The 25,772-nt window shown below is 48.0% G+C and overlaps 1 protein-coding gene across 5 annotated transcripts; it reads left to right on the top strand.

Moving 5' to 3' along the window:
• Positions 1 to 1,146: 1,146 nt before the first annotated feature.
• On the top strand, positions 1,147 to 25,772 carry HMOX2 (heme oxygenase 2). 5 transcript variants are annotated; one of them, XM_069486994.1, is made up of 7 exons: positions 1,702 to 1,767; positions 18,671 to 18,836; positions 20,480 to 20,606; positions 22,705 to 22,822; positions 23,220 to 23,711; positions 24,614 to 24,740; positions 24,833 to 25,772. In XM_069486994.1, the coding sequence occupies exons 3-7, from the start codon at positions 20,521 to 20,523 to the stop codon at positions 24,958 to 24,960; spliced, it is 951 nt and encodes a 316-aa protein (XP_069343095.1). In that variant the 5' UTR covers positions 1,702 to 1,767; positions 18,671 to 18,836; positions 20,480 to 20,520; the 3' UTR covers positions 24,961 to 25,772. The 5 variants fall into 5 exon arrangements, with proteins under 5 accessions (XP_069343094.1, XP_069343095.1, XP_069343090.1 ...); XM_069486993.1 differs by lacking the exons at positions 1,702 to 1,767; positions 18,671 to 18,836 and adding an exon at positions 1,147 to 1,243; XM_069486989.1 differs by lacking the exon at positions 18,671 to 18,836 and having other exon boundaries at positions 1,708 to 1,767.

The following is a 25,772-nucleotide window of genomic DNA, read 5'->3' as shown; positions in this document are numbered from 1 at the left end:
CCTGTTCCTGTTTGTGCCCATTTGGGTTCTTGCAAGTGTTTCTCTAGAAGAGTTACCAGAATTGGACTTGTTGGATGAGAGTATGCCCATTCTAAATTTTAACAGGTCTTGCCAAATTGTACCCCCAAGGACTGAACTCTGACCGTTTTTTCGCTTGCCCAAGTTCCTTTCTAAAAGGCCTGATTATTCACATCTTACAAACCATAAAATTTCATTAAATGGGTTTTTTATTAATCCAGTATAATGTGGCTTACTTTCCAACCTGATTTTGGTATAGCATCATATGACAGATAGAAGACCTCCTGGCCTGGCATGGTGGCTCATGTCTTGTAATTCTACCACTCTGGGAGGCCGAGGCGGAAGGATCCTTGGAGCTCAGGCGTTCAAGATCAGCCTCAGCAAGAGGGAAACCCTGTCTCCACTAAAAATAGAAAAAATTAGTTGGGCATGGTAGTGCACACCTGTAGTCCCAGCTCCTTGGGAGGCTGAAGCAGGAGGATCACTTGAGCCCAGGAGTTTGAGGCTGCTGTGAGCTACAGTGACTCCACTGCACTCTAGCCTGGGCAACAGAGCAAGAGATTCTTGTCTCAACAACAACAACAGCAACAAAAGACCTCCTTATCTTAAGCATTCCTTTCTTCTGACTCATCTTTAGACAAACCTTAACTCTTTGAACCAATTGCCAACTACAGAATCCCTAAAACTCACCTATGACTTGTAAGCCTCCTCTTTGAGATGTCCCGCCTTTTGGGGCTGAACTGATGTATACCACCCATTCATTGATTTATGATTTTACCTGTAATTCCTGTCTCAGTGAATGTATAAAACCAAACGGTAACCTGGCTGGCTCCGGCACACTTTCTCACTAACTCTTCGGATTGCGAAGCTCCAGGTCACAGTCATATTGGTTCAGAATAAACCTCTTTAAATATTTTGGCAGAACTTGTCTTTTCCTTGGACACCTCTTTTCCAATACTCTCACCAACACTGCCAACACACCTTTGCCATCACTGGCTATTACCAACCGTGTAATCTGTAGTCAGTCAGATGGTTAAGGAAACAATCGGAAGCCGGTGTGTCTGGAATAGAAAGGGTAGGTGGAGCCCAGAAGGAGATGAGCCTTAAGAGGTGGTGGCATGGTCCAGTCTGGTGGGTGGGGGGCGGGGAGGACTAGCAGAGTAAGCCGAGGATGGATGCGGAGCAACCGGGTGCTGCGTGACGGTTTTAAGCAAAGAGAGAGAAGGTAACTATCTGATTAGGGCTTTTAAAAGATCCTCTGGCTGCCATTGGAAGAATGGGGCAAGGGAGGCGCAGGGAGACCAGATAAAAGGCTGGAAGCAGCGGGGGACGGAGCAGAGAGAGAGCAGTGGGGCCCCGCACAGGACTGGTCAACGGATGGAACTGGCAAGTGACCCAGAGGGGAGGTGTCAAGGTTAACAACCTGATTTCTTCCATCACTGCGTGGATGTAAGAGAATGAAAGGGCTTTGGGCAAGAAAAGCGCGTAGCTCTTGCTAATTACTAGCATTCATTCTGAAGCTTGCCAATCCCCCCCAGCTGAGCCCAGGCTGGCCTCCAGGCCATGGCGCTCGGGAGAAGGAGCCCAGCGCCTCCGGGGGCGTGGCCTCCGCAGACCACGCCCCGCGCTGCGTGCCCACGTCGCCCGCCCTCGCGCCCGCCCTCTCGACTGCGGCGGCGGCGCCTGAGGGAGTCGCTGGCCCGCGCGCTGACACGGGCCCCGCGGACGCGCGGAGCCGACCTGCGGCAGGTGAGCGGGCGGCGCCCTCCCCGGGCCTTCTTTCCTCCCGGCTCCTCGGGCCGCGTCCTCGACGGGCTTTGACCTTGTCCAGGGCCTCGCGAGCTGGGCTTGGCCGGGCCGCAGCCCGCTGCGCCTTCGGCGCCGGCCTGAGGGGAGACCCGGGCGGGTGGCGGCGGGAGACCGAGTGAGGCGGGAAAGGGGGCGACGGAAGGGACCCAGCGGGGAAGACGAGGACTGGCGTGGAGGGGGCTGTCTGGTGAGGGCGGAACCCCACGCGCCGCTCTCTAGATGTTTCATCGGGGTCCCGGGGAGGCCTGAGCGGTTCCTTAGGTGTCCCCGTTGGGCCCACCCTTCCCAGAGTCACGAGCGTGCTTGGCGACGTGACCCCTGGGGTCGCAGCCGGTGGAATTAGCGTTGCCGGCAGGGTTTGCAACCTCTGCCGCGGGGACCGGGGGGACCGGATCTGCCCCGAGCCTCCGAGATTGGAGCCCGGAGTGGCGGCTTCGCGGGGCTGTTGGCATTGACTGGGGCTCTGCCCTTCCTTCTAGTGTCTCACCCTTTTCGAAAGTGTCCCTTGAATCACTGCCCTGACTTCGTGAGTGACCCCTGGTGCGCCTTAGAGCAGAGTGCCAGATTGGGAGGGAGCAACTGTAGGAGCAGCCGGTTAGCCTGGACAAGGAATTGACCTGTCGCCTTCTAAGCACAGTGCCCTAGGTGTGCCCCGTAAAAGCTGCCGGGACTGCCTTGCACAGTCTTTGCAAGGCCCGTCTGTGTCCTGCCATTTAAATTGGTTCTGATGAACCAGTTGTTGTGGGCTGCGGCTGTTCATCCTTATTGTGTTACCTTGATGGCCTTGAACCAGACAAGGTAGAGCGAAGTTGGAAACACTGTATAACGCTCTCCACTTGACGAAGTCCTCTCCCTCGTGGCCCATTCCAACACCTTGTGAACTGATCGTTTTCCCACTTGTAAAATTCGGTCAGTGTTGAGACCAGGTGAAGTGACTTGACCTACATTTCACAGCCAAGAAGATGGCACAGATGATTATGAACCTGGTGGTCTGCTTCCAGATCCGGTGCTGTTGCCTAGATGAAATTGCACAGATTGGAAATGGATTATGTTAAGATGTCTTCCCACCCCCCATCCCCCCCTTAAACTGTCCTCTCAAGTAGAAGGAAATGAGCTCACTGGTTTTGTGCTTTTGAATTTTTGGTATGATGTTAACTAGTGTGTTTTGATTAAAATTTGAACTTTCTTATTAAAAATGGTATTTGGGAGGGAGGATAAGGAATATAAATTAGTAAATCTGTGGTTTCTTCATTAGCTTTTTCAAGAAATATCTGAAGACATAATCTTTGCTTGCCAGGAGTTCACAGTTTAATAGGGTATTTATAAGTTAACTTGGTGAAATTGGAAAACGTTTTCGAATACAGTACCTAGGTCAGAACACTGGTGAGGGTGTGGGAATTTGTGGGGCGTTGGGAACTCCCACTCCCACTGAATGACCTCATGTATCTGGGATATGGAGAGGGAAATCCTGTGATCCTTCATTGTCTGACTTGATTTCCTTTTTTCCTTTGCTTGTGCCAGTAAGTTGGGATAGTGTTGGGTCGCCAGAGTCAAGAATATGAGATACTCTAGAAATGACAGTGCCAACGAGATGAGTTACAAAAAGTAAAGTGTTCATTGCTTTTAGCTCATCCCTCATCAAGTCTATTGAAAACTTGCAAAACTGGACAGCTAGGGCTGCCTTCATTTGGGGGGAGTTTCCTTTTAATAGCTGATTCTCTTCACAGGACAGTTGGGCTCTGCATCAGGATTGCACCAAAAACTAGAATTATCACTCCTCCAGGGGAAAAATCTTTTTGAAAATTGGAATTGTAAAATGGGGTATTTCATTGTAAGATTTAGAATTCAGCGTGGACCTCCTTGGAGAGAAAGGAGATGAAAAACTGGAACTATAAATTACTCCTTGTATATTACTGACCATAGTTAACTAAGAAGTTATAAATAGATGTTTAATGCAGTCTTTTTTTCTGATAGCCAGTGGGAGAATTAAGAGGTCTGGATCACATTCCCTTTTGTTTACAGCACAGTGAAGATTATCTGCTTTTTAACTCTTATATATAGGTTTGTGTTTGCAAAGACACACGATGAAAGCTCTGTCTTTTGTTGTTATCTGAATGATTTCTCAGGATATTTTTGTACCGCTGAGAAGCATTGCCATTACCAGTTAATTCTGCAAACAAGGGTTGGGTGGGGGGAGGTGAATCTTTAATTGAAACAGTCAATATAACTGCTTATATAGAGGTCTTTTATACTAGAAGAAATTTCACTTTGGTGACCACTGAGTTGCTCTCCAATGTTGTCACTATGTATTTTACTTTTCCTTATGGACTCCATTTATTTATCATAAGATGTTGTCTTCCACTGTACTATATATTTTAGTCAACTAACAGGCCGGGCGTGGTGGCTCACACCTGTAATCTCAGCACTTTGAGAGTCTGAGGCAGGGGAATCACTTGAGCCTAGGAGTTCAAGACCAGCCTGGGCAACATAGGGAGACTCTGTCTCTACAAAAAAAAAAAAGTCCACTAATGAAGGCAGTCAAGATCATCAGAAATTTTCTTTTTAAGTTTCTTTTTTTTTTTTTTTAAAGCAAGCAAGAAAATGAGGTTTATTGAAGAGGGAAAGATAGGATTGTAGAGCAAAAGCAATATAGAGTTTTACAGAGCATGATACATACGGCACAGATAATGACCAGACCCATTGTTGCAGCAAAAGGAAGGGTGCAAAAAGGTCTTTTTAAGTTTCATTGATGCCTTTGGATGCTGCTTAATGATCTAAGACAGGGGTTTCCAAACCTTTCTGTTTTAGTAAGTTGGGGATTGGGACTGGGAATTTGTATTTTTAGAGTTTCCCAGGTGATTCTTGTTTGGGATCCCCTTGTCTAAAGCACAGGCTGGACAGAGGAGGAAATGGATTGGCAAGAAAGATAGGGAGGTAAGTGAATAGGATACATGAGGAAGGGGACAGCAGAAGAAAGACACGATTGTTGTGTGGTGATAGCTGTGCTGTCAGTTGTATGCCAGAGGCCAACCAAGTGGGGGGAAAATTAATTTTCATCACATGAATAGATTTGTTTCCTTCCCAGGAGTATCGGAGGCCTAATTATTGTCATAGTTCTCAGTAACTTTATAAGGGCTGTGGGGAAGAATGGCATAATAGAGACTGGTGTCTCGTACCCAGCGTGCCTGACTTTCTCTAAATACTCTCAGCTCCTTGCCTTTCTCCTGATGAGCTTTTTTAGAAGACTCTGGTTTCACTGTGTCTTGTATTCAATCCCACAATTACTTGAGGGGCTACTATTAAAGCGCTGTACTAGGGCTGTAGGAAGGTGCTAGTATGATTCAAACAGTCTGGTATCATGATGCATCCTGATTTTAGTTAATCTAGTGGGCTGGCTTGCCTCATAAGTAGCTGTGATGATCATATTTTTTATGCTAAACACATGCCATACTCTGAGCATACAGATGTACTGAAGGGATTGGTGGGACAGGATATTTGAAATAAGACTCGTTCTGGAAAATCTAGAATATAAGGCTCTATCTTTAGCACTGTTTTATGTACTGTACAATTAGTATTTATATAATAGAATGGTGTGCCTTGTTATATTGTGCATCTTTTTATTTTTCCATCTCTCTCTCTCTCTCTCTCTCTCAAGGTTGAAAGTTACTTGAAGTCCACAACAAGATCTTAGTCCTTTTTTGTAGTCACAGAGCCCATAAGCATGATAAGTGTTTGTTGATGGGGATATGTAAGGTCACCTGCCCAAGTGTAGCCATCCCCTTCCATAGATACTTGATTTGCTGTTCTCTCTGGCAAGACCCCCTGTGCTGCTACAGAGGAACTGTTGTCACCTGGAACTGTTTCCATAGCAGTGTGGAGGAGGGTAGGACAGAGAAGAATCAACGAGCAGGCTGGGTGCAGTGGCTCACACCTATAATCCTGGCACTTTGGGAGGCCAAGATGGGAGGTTCACTCAAGGCCAGGAGTTCAAGAACATCCTGAGCAACATAGCAAGCCCTCATCTCTAAAAAATAAGAAAAATTAGCTGGGCATGATGATGCACACCTGTAGTCCCAGCTATTTGGGAAACTAATGCAGGAGTATCCTTTGAGCCCAGGGGTTTAAGGTTGAAGTGAGCTATGATGCTATGGCACTCTAGCCCAGACAACAGAGCAAGACCCTGTCTCAAAAAAAAAAAAAAAAAAAAAAAGCGCACAACTGAATGTGGGTTGCAAGAGAGGTTTATTTTTATTTTTTTTTTTATTTTATTTATTTATTTTTTTTTTGAGACAGAGTCTCACTCTGTTGCCCAGGCTAGAGTGAGTGCCATGGCGTTAGCCTAGCTCACAGCAACCTCAAACTCCTGAGCTCAAGGGATCCTCCTGTCTCAGCCTCCCGAGTAGCTGGGACTACAGGCATGCACCACCATGCCCGGCTAATTTTTTCTATATATATTTTTAGCTGTCCATATAATTTCTTTCTATTTTTAGTAGAGATGGGGTCTCGCTCTTGCTCAGGCTGGTCTCGAACTCCTGAGCTCAAACGATCCGCCCACCTCGGCCTCCCAGAGTGCTAGGATTACAGGCGTGAGCCACCGCGCCCGGCCACAAGAGAGGTTTAGATAGTAGTGTTCGAATGGAGGATGAAAAAGCAAACGTAGGCCAGGCACCGTGCCTCACGCCTGTAATCCTAGCACTCTGGGAGGCCAAGTTGGGGGGAGGACCGCTTGAGCTTAGTAGTTTGAGGCCAGCCTTAGCAAGAGTGAGAGCCCCCTGCACCCTGCCCCCCAAATAGAAAAATCTAGCCAGGCCTTGTGGCACATGCCTGTAGTCCCAGCTACTCAGGCTGAGGAAGGAGGATATCTTGAGCCCAGGAGTTTGAGGCTACAGTGAGCTATGATGGTGCCACTGCACTCCAGCTGCCTGGGCAACAGAACAAGACCCTGTCTCAAACAAAACAAAAACAAAAACAGCAAACATAGTGAAGTGGGGCTTGGGCCATCCTCTCGCTTCTGTCTAGAAAACATTAAACCTTCACTCCCTTTTTCTATAGGAAGGATAGTCAGGCCTTCTCTTTACTTAGTAATAGCAGGTATCCCACTAATTAGAAAATAACTTGAAAAAATCATTCCATTCCTCTACTATACGGTTGGGTATCAGTCTCTGCCAAATTTCCAAATGTCTATGCTCAATGTCATGGTTGTCCTGCTTTTTAAGACTTGTGTTTATAAAAAGACAGTAGCGGACCCAAAAGGAGAAAAATGTGGGGTGACTAGCTGTTAGTAGGTTATGCTTTTCTGCCTTTGCATGTGGCTTTTCCAGTTATTTAAGATAGGCAAAAAACAAACAAACAAAAAAAAAACACAAAATGTTTTCCCTGCTCTACTTTCACAGTCACTCAACACAACATTACTGACACCAGATGTGTGGGGGTTGTTTCCCCACAAACCAAACACTTCTCCAGTGGATACCAGCTGATTGTCCTCTAATTCAATTAGATCCGACACTATCTATCTGAAGATAGGGCCAGATCTCACAGGTGAGGGCTCAGTCTTGCAAGAATACCCCTCACTTCACTGCAAGTAGTAGATTGTCACTTATACTTCTGATCTTATGGCTATAAATCAGGGTTCTCACAACCCCCTCCTAGGTTCAGTTCATTTGCTAGAGTGGCTCACAGGACTCAGGGAAACATACTACATTTACCTGTTTATTATAAAGGATATTTAAAAGGATAGGTGAACAGCCAGATGGGAGAGATGCATAGTGCGAGGCAGGCAGGAAGGAGCGTAGAGCTTCCGTGCCCTTTCTGGAACTTTCATGTGTTAAGGAAGGAACTGCCAGATGTTCAGCTGTCCAGAAGTGAATGCAAACTCTGTCCTTTGGGATTTTTATGGCGGTTTCATTTCATAGGCATGATTGATTACATTGGTGATCAACTCAACCTTGGTTCCCCAGGAGCCCACCAAGAGTTGCTTTATTAGAACAAAAGATGCTCCTATTACCCTGGAAATACTGAGGGATTTAGGAGCTTTGTGTCAGGGCTCCTGTCACTCAGGAAATTGCAAAGTTCTTAGGAGCTCTGTGTCAGAAACTGGGGGCAAAGACCAAATATATATGTGTATATATGTCATTTATTAGAAATCACAATATCACACTAATGCATATGCCCAAATTTTAAAGGAGTCAGCCTATTCAAGTGCAAATGCCTAAAGGTAGAAGGATGAAGAAACAGTAATATCAGATCATTTGGCAGGTGCGCACAGTCATCCCTGGGTGTCTGTGGAGGATTGGTTCCAGCACCTACTCAGGGTACCAAAATCCACAGATGCTCAAGTCCCTTATATAAAATGGTATAGTATTAAATATTTGCATATAACCTATGTATATCTTCCTGTTTTTTTTGTTTTTTGTTTTTGTTTTTGAGACAGAGTCTCACTCTGTTGCCTGGGCTAGAGTGCCGTGGTGTCAGCTTAGCTCACAGCAACCTCAAACTCTTGGGCTCAAGCGATCCTTCTGCCTCAGCCTTCCGAGTAGCCGGGACTACAGGCATGCGCCACCATGCCTGGCTAATTTTTTAGTTGTCCAGCTAATTTTCTTCCTATTGTTAGTAGAGACGGGGTCTCACTCCTGCTCAGGCTGGTCTTGAACTCCTGAGCTCAAACGATCCACCCGCCTCGGCCTCCCTCTTCCTGTATATTTTAAATCATTTCTAGATTATTTATAATACATAACACAATGTGAATGCCATATAAATTTTGTTATACTGTATAGTTTAGGTTATAACGACAGGGAAAATAGTCTGTCCATGTGTACGGTGCAGATTTTTTTTTTCTGAATTTTTGATCCAAAGTTGGTTGAATCCATGGATGTGGAACCCACAGATACGGAGGGCCACGTGTATTGTATTGGGCCTTTAAGGGGTACAAAGTATTGGCACTGAGGGGATGTGCAAAAACAACAGCAAACCTGACGTAGTCTGTGTTCACTAGGAGTTGGCTGTTACCTTGGGAAGACCCAAAACAATAAAAATACTTTATGAGGTTTATGACTGTCATTTTGACACTCAGTGTTTTGGGAGGTCAGGGGAAGTTAAAGAGCTGAGAAATGGAGACGCTAGGAGAACTTGCACTAAACCCACCACGGTTAGGTAAATGACAGAGAGGGAAGAGAAAAGAAGGAAGGAGAAACCAAAGAAAGGGGAAGTCCATCTTAGACCACTCGGGTTTTGCTAAAAACGTTACCCACAAAAAGAGAATGTCATTCATAAAGAGACTCCTTCTAGAACAGGGATTCTTAACCTGAAATGCTGGATCCACAGATGAACTTTGGGAGCATGTGGTTGCCCTGGAATGGCATGGGCAACTTTTTTTTTAAATAAGTGATAATCCTGGAGAGAGAATTTAAAGACTTCATCTGATTATCAAAGGGATTTGCAACCAAAAAAGGTAAGGATTGTTTTGACAAATACCCTTCCTTCCTATCTTCAGAAGTGCACATTTCTGATTTTGTGTCTTCAGAGGAGGAGGTATTTGAGTGGAAGATTAAAGACAGAAACCCTAGGATATTCCTTTGTAAACAAACAGCCTTTCACCAAACACCAACTGTCATGGGACTTACATGAGTTCATGTACAAAGGACAGCATGTTCCCACGGGTAGGCAGTGATCTAATCTGGTTCCTAGGAGATAGGGCACTGCCTGAGGCCACAGCACCCTCCCTGGCTAGTGTGCGTGAGGCAGAGGTGTTCAAGGCTCAAGGTCTGCCCTCAGGGACGCTATAGTCCCGTGTGGCTGGTTAGAGTATGCACCTGTCCATACTTAGGGTTAGAGCTAAGTATGAATATTGGGGATAGGGTGAGTTGAAGACACAGAATCCACATGGTATTTGGAAGGTCATGAAGTTTTCAAGGAGCTGTTAGAGTATTGGAGACAAGGTGTGAAAGGGAAGCCCTGACCCAGCAGCCCAAAAGTCCTAGGCAGGTCCAGGAACAGTGGCTAATCCAGGACTAGCTTCCCACTGCTGCTTTTGACATACAGGCCTAAAAGACCCTGCCCAGAGCTGCTGGTTACTTAGCATATGCAGTGGAAATGGTAGCCGGTTGTTTAATTGAGTGTCCTTGCTCCCCTAGACCACAGCTGAGCAAACTTGGCCAAGCCCAGGGGCCCTAAGGGAACTGGAGGAGCTGAGCTCCTGAACCCCCCCTGGCCTTCCCTCTCCCCAACTCCTCGCTTTAACCATGGAAGCTCCACTTACTCGCTTTATATATTGGCCTTCAGTGTAGGGTTTTGTTTGAAAAAAGCTTGAATATACCTCTCACAGCACTGGGGAGCCTGCTTCTCTGCCTTTTCTGGCCTGCAAGCTATGGGACACTCCCCATTTTGTTTCCTTTTTCCTGAAGTTATTCATTCTTTGTTGCCTAATCATGTCCTCAGTCAATAGTTGATGTTCTGGACTACTTGAATTTCCTCTGGATAATGATTAACGGGGATAATGTTTGACTAATTCCGGGCAACTCTTGGGAATTATAGCAATTAAACTTTAATGCATGTAGTTCGTGGGCACTGTCTCATTGGAGAAGATGGAACAGAAGTTATTTAGTTTTACGGTGGCAAACTGCTGGGAGTTTTTTGCATTTTTTTTCTTTTCAGTAAATTGTGATAATTGTAGCATTTCCCCTTGTGATCATGATAACCTAATGCCTTGGTGTATTTACTCTAAAGTGTGCATAGAGACAGGATGTGGGCTTATCATGAAGTTGTGTGCTATTGCTGTTTTGTGGTTGGCCCCTTCCCTAGGGGAACAGACATGAACAGACCCTGCTGCTGTTGTGAAATCCAGATTCTAAGGACAACTACAGGGGATACAGCATTTTTTTCACAGATGCAGACATCCAGGAGTGTTAGTAGAGATGGGGTCTCACTATGTTGCTCAGGCTGGTCTCGAACTCCTGGTCTCAAGCAGTCCTCCCACTTTGGCCTCCCAAAGTGCTAAGATTATAGGCATAAGCCACCCCACACACAGTCTGCTCAATTTTGAGAATACCTTACATTCTGGAAGCCATTCATTCAGTTAACAAACCCTGACTAGGAGTGTACCCCATGTTGGGCAATAGGAGACAAAGATAAATGAACTGTAATCTGGAAAATAAACATGTAAACAAATAAATACTATAACCGGATCAAGTGCTATAATAGATCATAACAGGCTTACTTAGGTTGCTCTTAATGTAATATCAGACCTCATCACTTAACATTAGTTTTTAGACCTTATTTTTAGAAGCGGCACAACTTTTTTGGGGGGGCAGGGAGGAAATATAGCAAGGAATAGGGAAGCTTTTCTGGCTGAAGCAGGGTGGGGGAGGCCCACAGCCTTCCCTGCTTTGCGGACTGTTCAACGCCATTCTCCCTGCAGCTCACTGAGAAGTGACTCACTGGAGTTCCAGGGAAGTCCTGTAGCTAGAGCAGACGCAGTAGCAGAACTTGGTTCTTCTGATTCTTAGCCTATTTGTCGTCAGATACCAGACTGACAGACGATAATTAGGTTTCTCCCAGTTTCGTGTTCTATCTCACAAAGAAGTCAGTAAACACATTTCTGTCAGGGGGTTCACCCCAAACAGCTTGCTTTGGCTGTTTAGCCTCCGGTGATCCAAATGGGGCCTGTTCCCAGGAAGGTACTGACCCTTTTCATTGTCATCTGTGGGCAGTGCCAAGTTGCCTCACTACTAACAGCCTCTTCTGTTTTCTGATAGACATTCAGTTGTCCCAGAAATCTCTGTAAAGGATATTTGGCAAAGGCAAGACAAACGGTTTGAAACATAGTGCCAAAACAAATCTCATCTTGTCTCTGTAAATTGATAAAGGGATGAGAGAGGTTTTAGATTCATGCCCTTTTTTGAACTGCCTTAGCACTGCTTCTGAGGTGGAATAGGGTTTCTGAACTTTGGCACTTTTGACGTTTTGGGCTGGATTGTTTGTGGTGGTGAGGGGGGTGTGTGTGTGTGCGCTCTCTGTGCACTGTAGGATATTGAGCAGGAGTCCTGAACTCTACTCACTAGATGCCAGTAGTATACTTCCATCCCCCAGTTGTGACAACTAAACATGTCTCCAGACATTGCCAAATGTTCCCTGGGGAACAAATTGGCCCCTAGTTGAGAAACACTGGGTTGGGGATTGGTTGTTATGAGATAAAAATGTAGATGAGATTTGTCACAAGATCAAGTAAATTTTTCAGTTACCAAAAGCCTTTGTTTATACTGATAAATTTATCTGAAGAAACAAAATAAGAAGTGTGCCCTGTCCCCCATCCTGACTCTCGGTAATATGGAGGATCCTTCACCTAACTCATGTTCAGGGTCTCCTTGAAGGAATTGGACTAAGGTGATCATCTTCCTTTAGGTCTTTTGCAAAATGTATTTGGCTAGATATTCCAAAATTTTTCTCTTCCTTTCTTGGTGTCTAGTGCTGTTAGAATGAAAATGTAGGTTCTTCATGGTGAGCCTTCAACTCAGTAGACTTGCTGCGGCCTGTAGGGCTTTTCATGGAGACAGTGGTATTTCTGTTTCTTGTTTGAAAGTATGTCGGCGCCTCTGTCAATTTTATATGTTAAGTGGCATTTTCTTTAGTTTATTAATCAGCATCTTATAACATGTCACAGTTTTATAACTCATTAATCTCATTTAATTCTCATCACTACCTTGCAGAATTGTTATTACTGTCCTTTACAGATAAAGAAAGAGACTCTGAGAAATTAAGTAACTGGTCCAACTCCGCTCAACTGGTTGTGTAGAACCAGGGTTTGCTGTCAGTTGTGTCTGTCTAAAGCCTGTGCCTTAACCACAGCCAGGTGCCGCCTCTCTACCTGTGTGGCCGGAAGATTCTCTCATTGCTGGGCTCCCCTCAGTTAACATTTGTTGGGTGCCCCCCACGGGTCAGGCTCCAGCGATCTTCATGCAGTTCCGTACACTGCCTCAACTCCTGTGTGTCCTGTGAACATACTGGTGTTGTGCTGTGCAGAAAGGACTTTTGTGCATGTGTGTGCTGTTAGACTCGTTGAACTCATCTTCTAGAAACTTTTAGATGGAAGGATTTGGTCTCCATGTCACAGGATGTATACTTAATATAAATACTTAAATTAGTATCTAAATTAACAGTCACATATGGCATTTATGCAGATACTGAATTACTGCCAAGCGACTGTTGTGATGGGAGGCCCTGTCCTGGGAATTTCATCCTGGTGAGGAAAGGCAAGAGCATGGCTGCGGGAATTTCACGCATCTAGGCAGAGTATGCATGGTGATGTGCTATCTTTTCCCTTCAATCCTAGAAGGCTTCCTTGAGCTGGAGTATCTAGAATTCTTTCCTAGAAAGCTAGTTTAAGGTCATTTTGCTAAGTAATCACTGTGTCACTTTGATTTTCTGCCCTTAAGTGTGGTTTTGAGGTGTGTTCCGAGTAATTTGTTACTAACAATGGAGTTTATGAATGCTTTGTCTTAAAAAAATAAGTTTGATTGGGCAAGTCAGCTCTCATCCTGAAAGGTTTTTTAAGGTAGAAGAGAGGGCTACTGTCATGGCTAACTGCTGGGAATGTCCCATCACTTGCAATACATTGTCCCCACCCTCCAGCCCCTGGCTACTCCTGTGGGACCTTGCTGCTCATGCGCAGATCAGGTCCTGTATACTGAGGGAGGAAAACAGTTGAGGACCCTCATTCTTCAGAACTCTTGGTGCCTTGTTCAGTAAGACAGGGAGTCAGAGCGTGAGGTGGAAGCAGGTTGACTGCTCTGCTCCCCTTACCACTCCTTGGGTGTAGGCAGGGCTGGCTGGTAGGGCTGAGAAGGCCGCCCCTCTGCTCTGCGGAGTCCAGTAGCTGCTGCAGCTAGTCCCGGCCACCGCAGCCACAAGCCTGTGTGGGATGAGCCAGCCACGTGGAGTTATTGATTCTTGGTCCGGGCTTGTTTCCTCACCCCGACTCCAGCCCCCACCGGAGTCCGGGCAGTCCGGGCAGTCCGGGCAGTCCGGGCAGTCACTGTGAAGAAGCCTGGGAGCAACACCTAACTCTGCAGGCCTGCGGGAACGGGTGAGAGCCCTCAGGCGCCCAGAGTGAGAGGCAGGAGCACTTTGTTCCATTGACTAAACCTTTCCTGTGGAGTTTCTAATCTTATAAGAAGTTTATGTTAACAGACTTCCTATCCATTGTACTGCCGTTTCCCGGGCAGAGTATATTTTCAGTAGGCAGAAAAATAGGACTGCTTAGATTTTAAATACTTAACACATGGTTGACACACTTCCAGATTCTTGAAACCAGATATTCTATTTCTGTGTAGTTCCTATGGCAATGGGTGCTATAGAGATGTGCAGACCCTATTGTGACCTCCCCTTGGTGTAGGGATGCCCTGGAGCCCCTGGTGTCGTTGTCCACCAAGGCCTGGCAGGTCTGGCCGCCTCCCTTCAGGCGCCAAGTGGTGAGGTATGCCATCCCCTGCTTTGGGACCTACTTTGGCCTGCACTATGAGTCAACAAAAGTAGACCTCAGCCGGGAACAATCTTCTCAGGTTGGTGTGTCATCTGAGTGAGCCGAGGTGAGTGTTTTGGGGACAGGCTGCAGCAGCTACAGAGAGGAAAGCACCTGGGAGCTGGTGGCACTTCTAGGTTTTCCAAAATGGCAATGCAGCAGAAGCATCTTTATCACCCACTCTCTTTCCCTCTACCCCCAAATGCTAGTCACAGTCTCTGATAGAAGCTGAAGCTACAGGTGACACAGTTTTTGTTCCTGAGTGAAAGGAAATTTGACTGACTACTTATACACAGGACACATGTTTTCAAAATTGTTCAAAGTTGTAATAATTCTTGCTTGATGGTAACCTAGGGATGACCTAAGGTTTCATCAGCATTTCCTCTGTTAAAACCATTCCAGGCCGGGCGCGGTGGCTCATGCCTGTAATCCTAGCACTCTGGGAGGCCGAGGTGGGCGGATCGTTTGAGCTTAGGAGTTCGAGACCAGCCTGAGCAAGAGCGAGACCCCATCTCTACTAAAAATAGAAAGAAATTATATGGACAGCTAAAAATATATATAGAAAAAATTAGCCGGGCATGGTGGTGCATGCCTGTAGTCCCGGCTACTCGGGAGGCTGAGACAGGAGGATCGCTTGAGCTCAGGAGTTTGAGGTTGCTGTGAGCTAGGCTGACGCCACGGCACTCACTCTAGCCTGGGCAACAGAGTGAGACTCTGTCTCAAAAAAAAAAAAAAAAAAAAAACCATTCCAGTGGGATGCCTGATGCCTGCTTTGTCCACCTTATAAAAATCCCACCCAGTGCTGGGTGCAGTGGCTCACGTCTGTAATCCCAGCACTTTGGGAGGCTGAGGCGGGAGGATTGCTTGAGGCCAGCAGTTTGAGACATTCTTGAGTAACACAGTGTTTACAAAAAATGAAAGGCTGGTGGTGGTGTCATGTGCCTGTAGTCCCAGCTACTCAGGAGGCTGAGGTAGGAGGATCATTTGAGCCCAGGACTTTGAGGTTGCAGTAAGCTATGATGATGCCACATAGCTGGGCAACAGAGCGAGACCATCTCTTAAAAAAACAAAAAAAAAACCCCACTCAAACCATTTAATTAATTAATTACTTTTTAGAGACGAGCTCTTGCTCTGTTGCCTAGGCTGGAGTGCAGTAATGCAGTCATAGGTCACTGCAGCCTCGAACTCCTGGCCTTGATCCATCCTCCCACCTCAGTCTCCTGAGGAGCTGGGACTACACGCATGGGCCACTGTACCTAGCCAGAACCATTTTAGAATTCAGTCAGGGCTTCCACGCCACCCCTCCACCTGCAGATGGTTGTTATGGGCTTGAGGAATTTTCAGTTTTTCAACCCAGAGGCCCATTCTTCTCATATAAATCGAAGTGGCAGTCAGGAAACAGGGGCGAGTCTTATGTTTAGTTCATGTGTAGTAGGAAGACTCCTTACAAGGACCCATCATTGCACCAGCAACAGTCACTTCCAAGCCCACTGAGCTCTTTGCAGTGTTGTTGCGTCCCTGGTGTCTGCTTGGACTGCCTGCTCAGCTGTATTTGAACACGGCTGGAGATGCGCACACTCACCCTCCCCAGTTAAAAAAGCCTGCAAGACAAGTCTTGGACTTCCTGAACTGATGTCAGTTTTTGAGGTTACTGTGAGGGTAGTGCCTTTAGACTAGTTGGCAGTTTTGCTTTCTCCTTCCTTCTTGCCCAGATGTGCAAGTGCATGTTTAATAAATCTGACTCAAGTGTTTTGTGTCCCCAGAGTCTCCACTGTTCCAGGATTCACTGTCTGAACTTGCTCTTTATCAAGAGGTAGTAGTTATTCATCCATTCGGTGAACTGTGGGATTGAATTCCCCCAGTGACTGAAATGGAAAGGTGAGGCTTATGTATAACATTTCCTGAGGAGTGGTAGCCCCAGAGTTCAGAGGAGACCTCAGGCCGTTTATTCCATCAACTCAGAAGCTGTTGACCTAGATGATGTGGTTTCCTCACGGTGTTGAGAGTTCTCTGTTTTCTGGTGCCTTGCTGGGTTAGAGCTGATTCAGCCCTCTCTGCTGCCCCAACTTCCAGCTCAGCCAGCCCCCGGCATCTGCAGTGTGGGTATTCTAGCCTGTGGTGGTCACATGTCTCACTTTAGAAAGAACGGGTGTTCCCATTTTCTGACACTGCTAGCGAATGAGGGCTGAGTCCGCAGTCCTCAGGTGTGACCTGCCCAGAATGACCTGTGAATTTGTGGGATTGTGCATTCTTCCCTGGGTTTCACAGTCCCCCAGCTGCTTATTCTCACCAGCACCTTTCTCAGTAAGAGATCAGCATTTGAGGCAACGTTACATTCCACGAAACACCTTCATACATGTTAGCTCACTTGGTCTTCACAGCACACTTGAGAAGCCATCACTGGATGAATGGATTTTAAAAATGTGGTATGTATGCACAACGGAATATCCAGCCTTAAAAAAGGAGGAAATTCTGTCATTTGTGACAACACGGATGAATCTAAAGGACATTATGTTACGTGACATAGGCCAAATACCACATCTCACTTGTCTGTGGAATCTAAAAATGTTGAACTCGCAGAAGTAGAGTGTAGGATGGTGGTTACCAGAGGCTGCGGGAGCGGGGAGGTGGACATGGAATGGGGAATGTCGGTCAGAATTTACAAAATTTCAGTTAGACAGGAGCAATAAGGTCTGGTGATTTATTGTACAGTTTAGTGATTATGGTTAATAATATATATTTCAAAATTGCTGAAAGTGGATTTTAAATGTTCTTAGTTCAAGGAAATGATAAGTATGTGAAATTTGATTATTCCCCAATGTTATCAACACATCACATTGTATCCCATAAATGTATACAATTATTTGTCAATTAAAAATAAAATTTCGTTTGTTTTTTTTTTTTTTTTTTTTTTTTTTGTTTGTTTTTTTTTTTTTTTTGAGACAGAGTCTCACTCTGTTGCCCAGGCTAGAGTGAGTGCCGTGGCGTCAGCCTAGCTCACAGCAACCTCAAACTCCTGGGCTCAAGCGATCCTCCTGTCTCAGCCTCCCGAGTAGCTGGGACTACAGGCATGCACCACCATGCCCGGCTAATTTTTTCTATATATATATATTTTTTTAGCTGTCCATATAATTTCTTTCTATTTTTAGTAGAGATGGGGTCTCGCTCTTGCTCAGGCTGGTCTCGAACTCCTGAGCTCAAACGATCCGCCCACCTCGGCCTCCCAGAGTGCTAGGATTACAGGCGTGAGCCACCACGCCCGGCCAATTAAAAATAAAATTTCAAAAAAAAAAAGTCGAGTCAGGTCTAAAGAAAGATTAAACCAGATTTCATACCAGTTAATTTATTATTGTCGTTTTGTCTTAGAGACAGGGTCTCATTCTGTCACCCAGGCTGGAGTACAGTGGCACAGTCATAGCTCACTGCAGCCTCGAACTCCTGGGCTCAGGGGATCCTGCTGTCTCAGCCTCCCAAAGTGTTGGGTAAATTATAGGTGTGAGCCTCTGCACCCAGCCATACCAGTTAATTTAGGGACATAGTGCCCAATTAAAAATTTGTATTGCTTGGTATTTTAGAAGTTAGCTGTTATTTTCTTGTTATACACGCACACAGAAGCCTTCAGTTAGCTAGCTTTGTCATAGGCACTGCATGTGTGCATTGCAACAGCTGTAACTCCGGTTGGCGGCTCCCTGGGTGCTGGGCTGTGATATTGGACCCTGATATACTGAAAGTCTGAGGGAATCTTGATCTGTCTTGTAGGAAGCTTCTGGTTTAACTGGAGAAACAGGATGGCAGGAGTGAATGCTGACCTCTACGAGCCTTCTAGGAAGCAGGCAGGGGACCCCACCCAGGAGGATGGTGGGAATTCTGATGTGCAGCCACAAGGCATTCAGGAACATCAGTGGAGTGGGGTGCAGAAGTCTCTGAGCAGCCGCTTAGCTTCCCTGTGTGTGGGCTGACAACACTAGCTTATGTCGTGGCATCACACGAGGTACAGGAGCTGATCACTGTCGAGTGTCACTGTTCCAGTGAGTCAGAGGCTTGCAGAATTGTTCTCATTCCAGGGAGCAGGTCACCTTGCCATTCCTTCCTCTCAGTGCTGTCTGGGCTCAGCAAGCTGCCCCCTTCCTTTAGTTAGGCGTTTCTCCAGAGGAAAGAAAAAGAAGTCTTTATTGTTCCTCTTTGGATCACCAGATGGGAGATGAATCATATAATGTAGTCCTTAGATTATGTTTATGCCTGGCAGCAGTGCACTGTGTATGTGACCTGAAATTTGTTGGACTTGAGTGTCCATAGAGGATTTAACATTTTGGAACCTGTCTGTTATTTCAGAAGCCCTGGTGCCTTCAGCCTGCAATTTTTTTTTTTTTTTTTGAGACGGAGTATCACTCTGTTGCCCAGGCTAGAGTGCCTGGTGTCAGCCTAGCTCACAGTGAACTCAAACTCCTGGGCTCAAGCGATCCTCCTGCCTCAGCCTCCCGAGTAGCTGGAACTACAGGTATGCGCCACCATGCCCGGCTGATTTTTTTCTATATATATTTTTAGCTGTCTATATAATTTCTATTTTTAGTAGAGACGGGGTCTCGCTCTTGCTCAGGCTGGTCTCGAACTCCTGAGCTCAAAGGATCCACCCATCTTGGCCTCCCAGAGTGCTAGGATTACAGGTGTGAGCCACCGTGCCCGGCCCGGCCTGCAATTTACCAGGAGCAAAAGCTTTGAGATGAGTGTTCTGGGTCTGCTGGGAGGATCTAAAGGAACCTCTTTTGCTGGAAGTAACTGTGATAGGAACGTTGATACTGCTTCTGTCAGGTCAGGTGTCGGAATGAAAACCAGTAGCTGATAGGTGAACAGCTCGAGTATGGGAATTATGGAGTAGTAGAGGCAGATTTTTTAAACAGGGTCACAGTTTTTTGGAAATGGGAAAGAGAGAGGGCAGACTGACCTTTCTAGAATTTGTATAATGATAGCAAAGTAAAGAGGGCCCAGGGACTTCCTGTTGACTGGTTAGTGCAGTGTGGGATCTTCACTGGTTTGCTTGGTTTCTTTTTTTCCTTCCCTTCCTCTGCTTTCCTCCCCTTCCCCTTTTCTTTCCAAGAGAATTGAAGTCACTTTATATAATAAGGCAGCAGCCAGTTAACAACAAAACCAAGTATTTACAACAAAAACCAAGTATTTACAGTTCTCCAAATTCCCCTCCTGTCATTGTCTGTATACTTATATACTTCTGCACACAGTTGTAGTCAGTGTTTTGGGTCTTTTTTTGTTTGTTTGTTAAAAAATAAGTATGTGTAGACTTTTCCATATGTGAATGCAGCTTATCAGCTTGTCCCGGCTGTGCCAGGATTCCATTGTTCACTGTCGTTTGAGCAGTCCTACCCTTTGTTGTTAGGCCATGTGATTTTTCCCTAATGGCATAGTATGGCTCTTTATTATTTTGGAACAGATTACTGTTTTTTTTGTTGTTGGTTGTTTGTTTTTTTTTTTTTTAGACAGAGTCTGGCTCTGTTCCCCGGGCTAGAGTGCTGTGACGTCAGCTTAGCTCACAGCAACCTCAAACTCCTGGGCTCAAGTGATCCTCCTGCCTCAGCCTCCTGAGTCACTGGGCCTACAGGTGCCCGCCACGACTCCCGGCTAATTTTTCTGTTTTTAGTAGAGACGGAGTCTCACTCTTGCTCAGGCTGGTCCTGAACTCCTGACCTCAAGCAATCCTCCTGCCTTGGCCTCCCAGAGTGCTGAGATTACAGACGTGAGCCACCTCACCTGGCCTCATCTGCTTTCTTACTTGCGAATGTCCCCCACCTGTGTGTTTACACGCGCGCTCGCGGAGACACACACTTTTCTGGACCATTTGACAGTGAGTTGCAGACAGTGTGTCCCTTTACTTCTGTCTTTCTTAGGAACAGGGACATTCTCTTATATAATCACAGTACAGTTATTTAGAAAACCAGCAAGCTCAGTGTTGATACAGTGTCCATATTCCGATGTGGTCTCAGTAGTTGCAGAGCTTTATTTTTAAGGAAAGCAATCCCAGGGTGTGTGGGTGTCACCTTGGTTATGTTGGCTCAGAGAGCAGAACCTGCAGGTATTTGGGGGAAGTGACTGCTCTGGGTGCCCCATTATCAGCTCCTTGTGTCTCTACAGAACCAGAGGAGCGAGAGCAGCAAGTACCGCACTTCGCAACAATGTCAGTGGAAGTGGAGACCTCAGAGGGGGTAGATGAGTCAGAGAAAAAGAACTCTGGGACCTCAGAAAAGGAAAACCACACCAGGTGAGCAGTGGGTGCTGGCGGCGTTGAGCCAGGTGGGGTGGTGCCTGCTGTGCTCAGCACACCTGGTTTCTTCGCTGGTGGCACTGGGAGCAGTCACGGGCCATGAGCTGTGGACCCCGGCTGCTCAGCACTCTCCCCGTTTGTTCTATTCCATTATCTGAGCCAAGGAGGCAGGGCAGGTGCCGCTGGGATAACGAGTGACAGGATTTGATGGTAGCACTTCTCCTTTTTTCCTCTTAAAAACCTAAGTTTTTCATCCAGGCTGAGAAAGGGTAATCCAGGGACAAGCTGGCTTCTTTTCATAGTGTCTTCTAGCACTTAAAATGTGAGAGTAACTCTAACTCCAGGCAGGCTTTTTCCTACTGTGTAGGGCCAGTTCACTCCAAACCTCAAACTGCTGGGCCCTGCTGTGTGTTGCTCTTAGCCTCTCACACAGCGCTGTCACTGGCAGAGTTCCGTGAAACAGCTGCTGGTAATAAACTGACTCTGGGCACATGGGTATACCAGCTAATCTAAAGAAGCCACCAGAGGTTGGATCATCAGAGGGCCGACTTTTGCTTGCTCTAGGAGATGGATCATGTGGACACATGGGAGCCCCTGCCCAGGAGCCACCACCTTTAGGATCATGTTTTCTTTTTTTTTTTCCGAGACAGTGTCTTACTTTGTCACCCAGGCTGGAATGGGGTGGTGCAATCATAGCTCACTGCAGCCTTGACCTCCTGGGCTCAAGTGATCCTCCCACCTCAGCCTCCTGAACAGCTGGGACTACAGGCATGCGCCACCCTGCCTGGCTAATGTTTCTACTTTTTGTAGACATGGTATCTCACTATGTTGTCCAGGCTGGTCTCAAATTCCTGGCCTCAAGCAATCCTCCTGCCTTGGCTTCCCAAAGTGCTGGGATTACAGGCATGAGCCACCGAGCTAGCCAGGATCACACATTTTCAATTTTTTCTTTCTTTTTTGGTAGAGACGGGGTCTCACTCTTGCTTAGGCTGGTCTTAAACTCCTGAGCTCAAGCCATCCTCCCACCTTGTCCTGCCAGAGTGCTAGGGTTACAGATGTGAGCTGCTGCACCCGGCCAGGGATCACACATTTTCTACCTTGTTTATCCATCAGCACTTTATCCTGTGTAATTTTTGTTTGGCTTTTTTTTGAACTTTTTTTTTTTTTTTTTTTTTTGAGACAGAGTCTCTCTCTGTCCTGGGCTAGAGTACTGTGGCATCAGCCTAGTACACAGCAACCTCAAACTCCTGGGGCTCAAGCGATCCTCCTGCCTCAGCCTCCCGAGTAACTGGGACTACAGGTGTGCACCACCACACCTGGCTAATTTTTTATATTTTTAGTAGAGACGGCGTCTCACTCTTGCTCAGGCTGGTCTCGAACTCCTCAGCTCAAGCAATCTTCCCCCCTTGGCCTCCCAGAATGCTAGGATTACAGGCATGAACCACCGTGCCTGTCCTGTCCTATGTAATTTTGTTAAGCAGCACAAACCCAAGGTCCTGGCCCCAGCCTCTCTGTTGTCTTCTTCTTATTCCCCTACGCCTGCACGTGGCCACATGTAGTCCTGAAGGGGCTGTGGGTCCAAGGTGGGAGGAGGGCAGCGGGGTCACCCCAGGAGATCCACAGTCACAGCCCTTTACAGAGGTGTGTGGATTCCAGGAGTACATTCCCAAAGGCAAACTGTTCCCGGAAAAACCAGCAAACACTGGCGAGATTAGAGATGTGTGTTTCTGTGGCCATCAGGCGGCCACAGAAACAAAGCATTGTTCATTTGCGTGGTTCCCAGCAGACAGACACACAAGGATACTTTTGAGGCGGCCACAGTCATCCCTTGTGTCCTGAGTCATTGGGGCAGACTGCCCTGTGTTCCCTGACAAGGCTTTGTCACTCGTGTTGAGTGACGTGTCTAAGCAGCCCCTGCCCCCAGTCCAGCATGTGGTCACCGTGGGGTCTGGACTTAGTCTTTCATCCTGTGGTCCTTACTCGGGAGCTGGGAAGGGCCAATTCTCTCTCTCTCTCTCTCTCTCTCTCTCACACACACGCACGCACGCACGCACACGCACGCACGCACACGTGTGTCCACATCCTGTCTCCACAGAATGGCTGACCTCTCTGAGCTCCTGAAGGAAGGGACCAAGGAAGCACATGACCAGGCAGAAAACACCCAGTTTGTCAAGGACTTCTTGAAGGGGAACATCAAGAAGGAGCTATTTAAGGTTTGTGCCCCTTGGTCACAGATGAGGTTGGGTTCCAGACTTTCATGTGGGGCCGGGGTCCCATGAGAAAGGTGCCCCTGGAGCCACTCGGAGGGAGAAGCTGGGCTTTCCTCCTGCTCCATTCTTTTCTTGCCATTAAGCTTTGGCTCTCAGAGCTTAAACAAACATAGTGATGTAAAGGAAGCAAAAGTATTCCTGCCAAAGAATTCGCCATGTCATTCCTTTAAATATAAAGCTTCCTGGGTGTGTGACATAATTCACTATACAACAATGGCATAGGATTAGGTCTTTGGGGACTGCTTGAGCCTCTGTACCCAGCTGCTCGGGTGTGGTGGGCTCGGGTGTTGCCGGCTGTGTCGCGGCCCCTTCCCACAGCCTCCTCCCATCGCCCCCACAGCTGGCCACCACCGCGCTTTACTTCACATACTCCGCCCTCGAGGAGGAAATGGACCGAAACAAGGACCACCCAGGCTTTGCCCCCTTGTACTTCCCCATGGAGCTGCACCGGAAGGCGGCGCTGACCAAGGACATGGAGTATTTCTTTGGTGACAACTGGGAGGAGCGGGTGCAGTGCTCTGAGGCCGCCCAAAAGTACGTGGAGCGGATCCACTACATAGGGCAGAACGAGCCAGAGCTGCTGGTGGCCCATGCGTACACGCGCTACATGGGGGACCTCTCGGGGGGCCAGGTACTGAAGAAGGTGGCTCAGCGAGCACTGAAACTGCCCAGCACGGGGGAAGGGACCCAGTTCTACCTGTTTGAGAATGTGGACAATGCCCAGCAGTTCAAGCAGTTCTACCGAGCCAGGATGAACGCCCTGGACCTCAACTTGAAGACCAAAGAGAGGATCGTGGAAGAGGCCAACAAGGCCTTCCAGTACAACATACAGGTAGTGCCGGGTGCCTGGGCCGCAAAGGGAACCTTTGACTGTGGGAGCAAAGCCAGAGCTGCCCAGGAGGGTGTCCATGGTGTCAGGACAGATGGGCTGCAGCGTGCTGGGAGAAAGCTGAAGGAGCCAGACTGACCAACACAGGGTACAGGCCCAGTGGCTGGGTCCCAGCATGGAAGGCCTGCTGTGAGAGATGCCACGGGTGGTGTTTTGGGGAAGGGTGAGAGGTCTGGGGGAATGGAGCTGTGTCCTTCCTCGCCCCAGGATGCTGGTCTTGAGGAGTGGATAATTTCTCCTTTTTAGCAGTGATTGCTCTGAGTTCTGCTTGGTAAGTTCAGGGAGAGCCAGTTTTACCAAAGAGAGTAAAGAGAATAACTGGTTACAAATAGCTTCTAGATGGGGCTGAGCCTGTCCCCAGAGCCCCAGGTCAGCACTTAGCACCGGGGAAGGTGGCCGGGGGCGGGTGAAGTGCCAGGCTGAGCACAGCCCCTGTCAGCCCTGTTGAGGCCTCCTGTGGCCACTCAGGATTATGGGAGAATGAAGCCTTAGCAGGGCAGACCCATCCTATTTTTCTATTGTTTCCTGCTAAAAAATAACTAGCAGCTAGAGATGGGGATGCATCTGTGCCCTCTCCTGTGTCCTGGTGGTTTCTCTCAGAGAAGGCCAGGCATGGGGTACATGTCAGGTCAGTTCCCAGGGGACACCCACCACAGTTGGCAGCTCTGTTGGGACGCCCCCGCCCCCCAGAGCTTGTGCTCGGGAGCAGGGCCGGGCAGTGGAGCTGCCAGGCCGGGCTGCTGGCTTTGCGCGCTACACTCCTGCGCGGGCACCTGCTCGGCTCACAGGAGAGCAGTGTGCACGCACGGCAGGGATGTGGCTCAGTCGGTCCCCTGCTCCTGCAGATATTCAATGAACTGGACCAGGCTGGCTCTGCGCTTGCCAAAAAGACCTTGGAGGACGGGCTCCCCGTGCACGACGGGAAAGGAGATGTGCGCAAGTGCCCCTACTACGCTGCTCAGCAAGACACAGGTAGGTCTGTGTGTTCTGAGCTCCCCTCCTGGGGCAGCGGGCGGTCAGCGGCCCCCACTGATGCCGTGTCTCCTGTGGGTGCTGCCCTGCAGGTGCCCTGGAGGGCAGCAGCTGCCCGTTCCAGACAGCCATGGCCGTGTTGAGGAAGCCCAGCCTACAGTTCCTTCTGGCTGCCGGCGTGGCCCTGGCTGCTGGACTCTTGGCCTGGTATTACATGTGAAGGACCGATGACGCCGTGCTGGCAACCTCCTCGCAGGTGACCACTGGCCCACCACCGTCTCCACCCCTGACTAAACTACCACCTCAGGTGACTTTTTTAAAATGCTGGGTTTAAGACAGGCAACCAGTAAACGCCAGATGCTAGAGCTTCTGCCTGATAGTGTCCTCTCAATGGGCCCGATGCTCACTGGGCACAGGCTGTCGCCCAGGAAGCAGCGAGTGCAGCATGGCAGGGCACGCCTGGGCTTCTAGACCAGCTCTGCCCCCGGTGCCCACATGTCTGAGCCCCAGGCTTGTGCCCTTCCTTCCTCCGTTCTGCAGAACTTGGGCAGCCACCTTCCCCCCGCAGGGGTGCGTGGCCCGTGAGCCCAGGCTGCAGCTGTGGGAGGGGCCTTCCCAGATGCTGCTGCTCAACTTCTGGTCCTCTCTGTGGGGTGGGGTGGGCAGAAGCCAGGTGCTCCCCCTGCCTCAGAGGCCCCAGAGCTCACCCAGAAGCCCCAGAGGTCTGCTCAGCCGTGGCTCCTCTCCTCTGACCTGTGTAAATGCTACAGCTCTCAATAAAGTGGAGTCCGCAAGCCGTCTCCTTCCCTCCTCCTGCCCGGGGTGGGTCGGGCGTCCTCTCCAGAGGGGAGTCGAGTCCCTGTGAAGCAAGGGCGAGTTGTGTCTGCATGGGGAGTGGACGTCCTCCTGCCATCACGTGTTCCTCCAGCACCGCTGGTCACCTCCAGGACCCTCATCGCCAGGGCAGACCCTCTGTCTTGTAAAAAATGCTTAATTCATACCTGGTCTATGATTTTTTAGCTCAGAAATACC

The sequence above is a fragment of the Eulemur rufifrons genome, chromosome 14, assembly GCF_041146395.1.
Source record: "Eulemur rufifrons isolate Redbay chromosome 14, OSU_ERuf_1, whole genome shotgun sequence".
Lineage (NCBI taxonomy): Eukaryota > Metazoa > Chordata > Mammalia > Primates > Lemuridae > Eulemur > Eulemur rufifrons.
The sequence above is the reverse complement of the archived record's forward strand: the minus strand, read 5'-3'. Positions and strand labels throughout refer to the sequence as shown.

What these genes read in the sequence shown, in the direction of transcription:
- HMOX2 (XM_069486993.1), top strand. Translation starts at nt 20,521, where the DNA reads ATGTCAGTGGAAGTGGAGACCTCAGAGGGGGTAGATGAGTCAGAGAAA. An exon ending in TCAAGAAGGAGCTATTTAAG is followed by an intron (nt 22,823 to 23,219) that starts GTTTGTGCCCCT and finishes TCGCCCCCACAG; the next exon opens with CTGGCCACCACCGCGCTTTA. An exon ending in CCTTCCAGTACAACATACAG is followed by an intron (nt 23,712 to 24,613) that starts GTAGTGCCGGGT and finishes CTGCTCCTGCAG; the next exon opens with ATATTCAATGAACTGGACCA.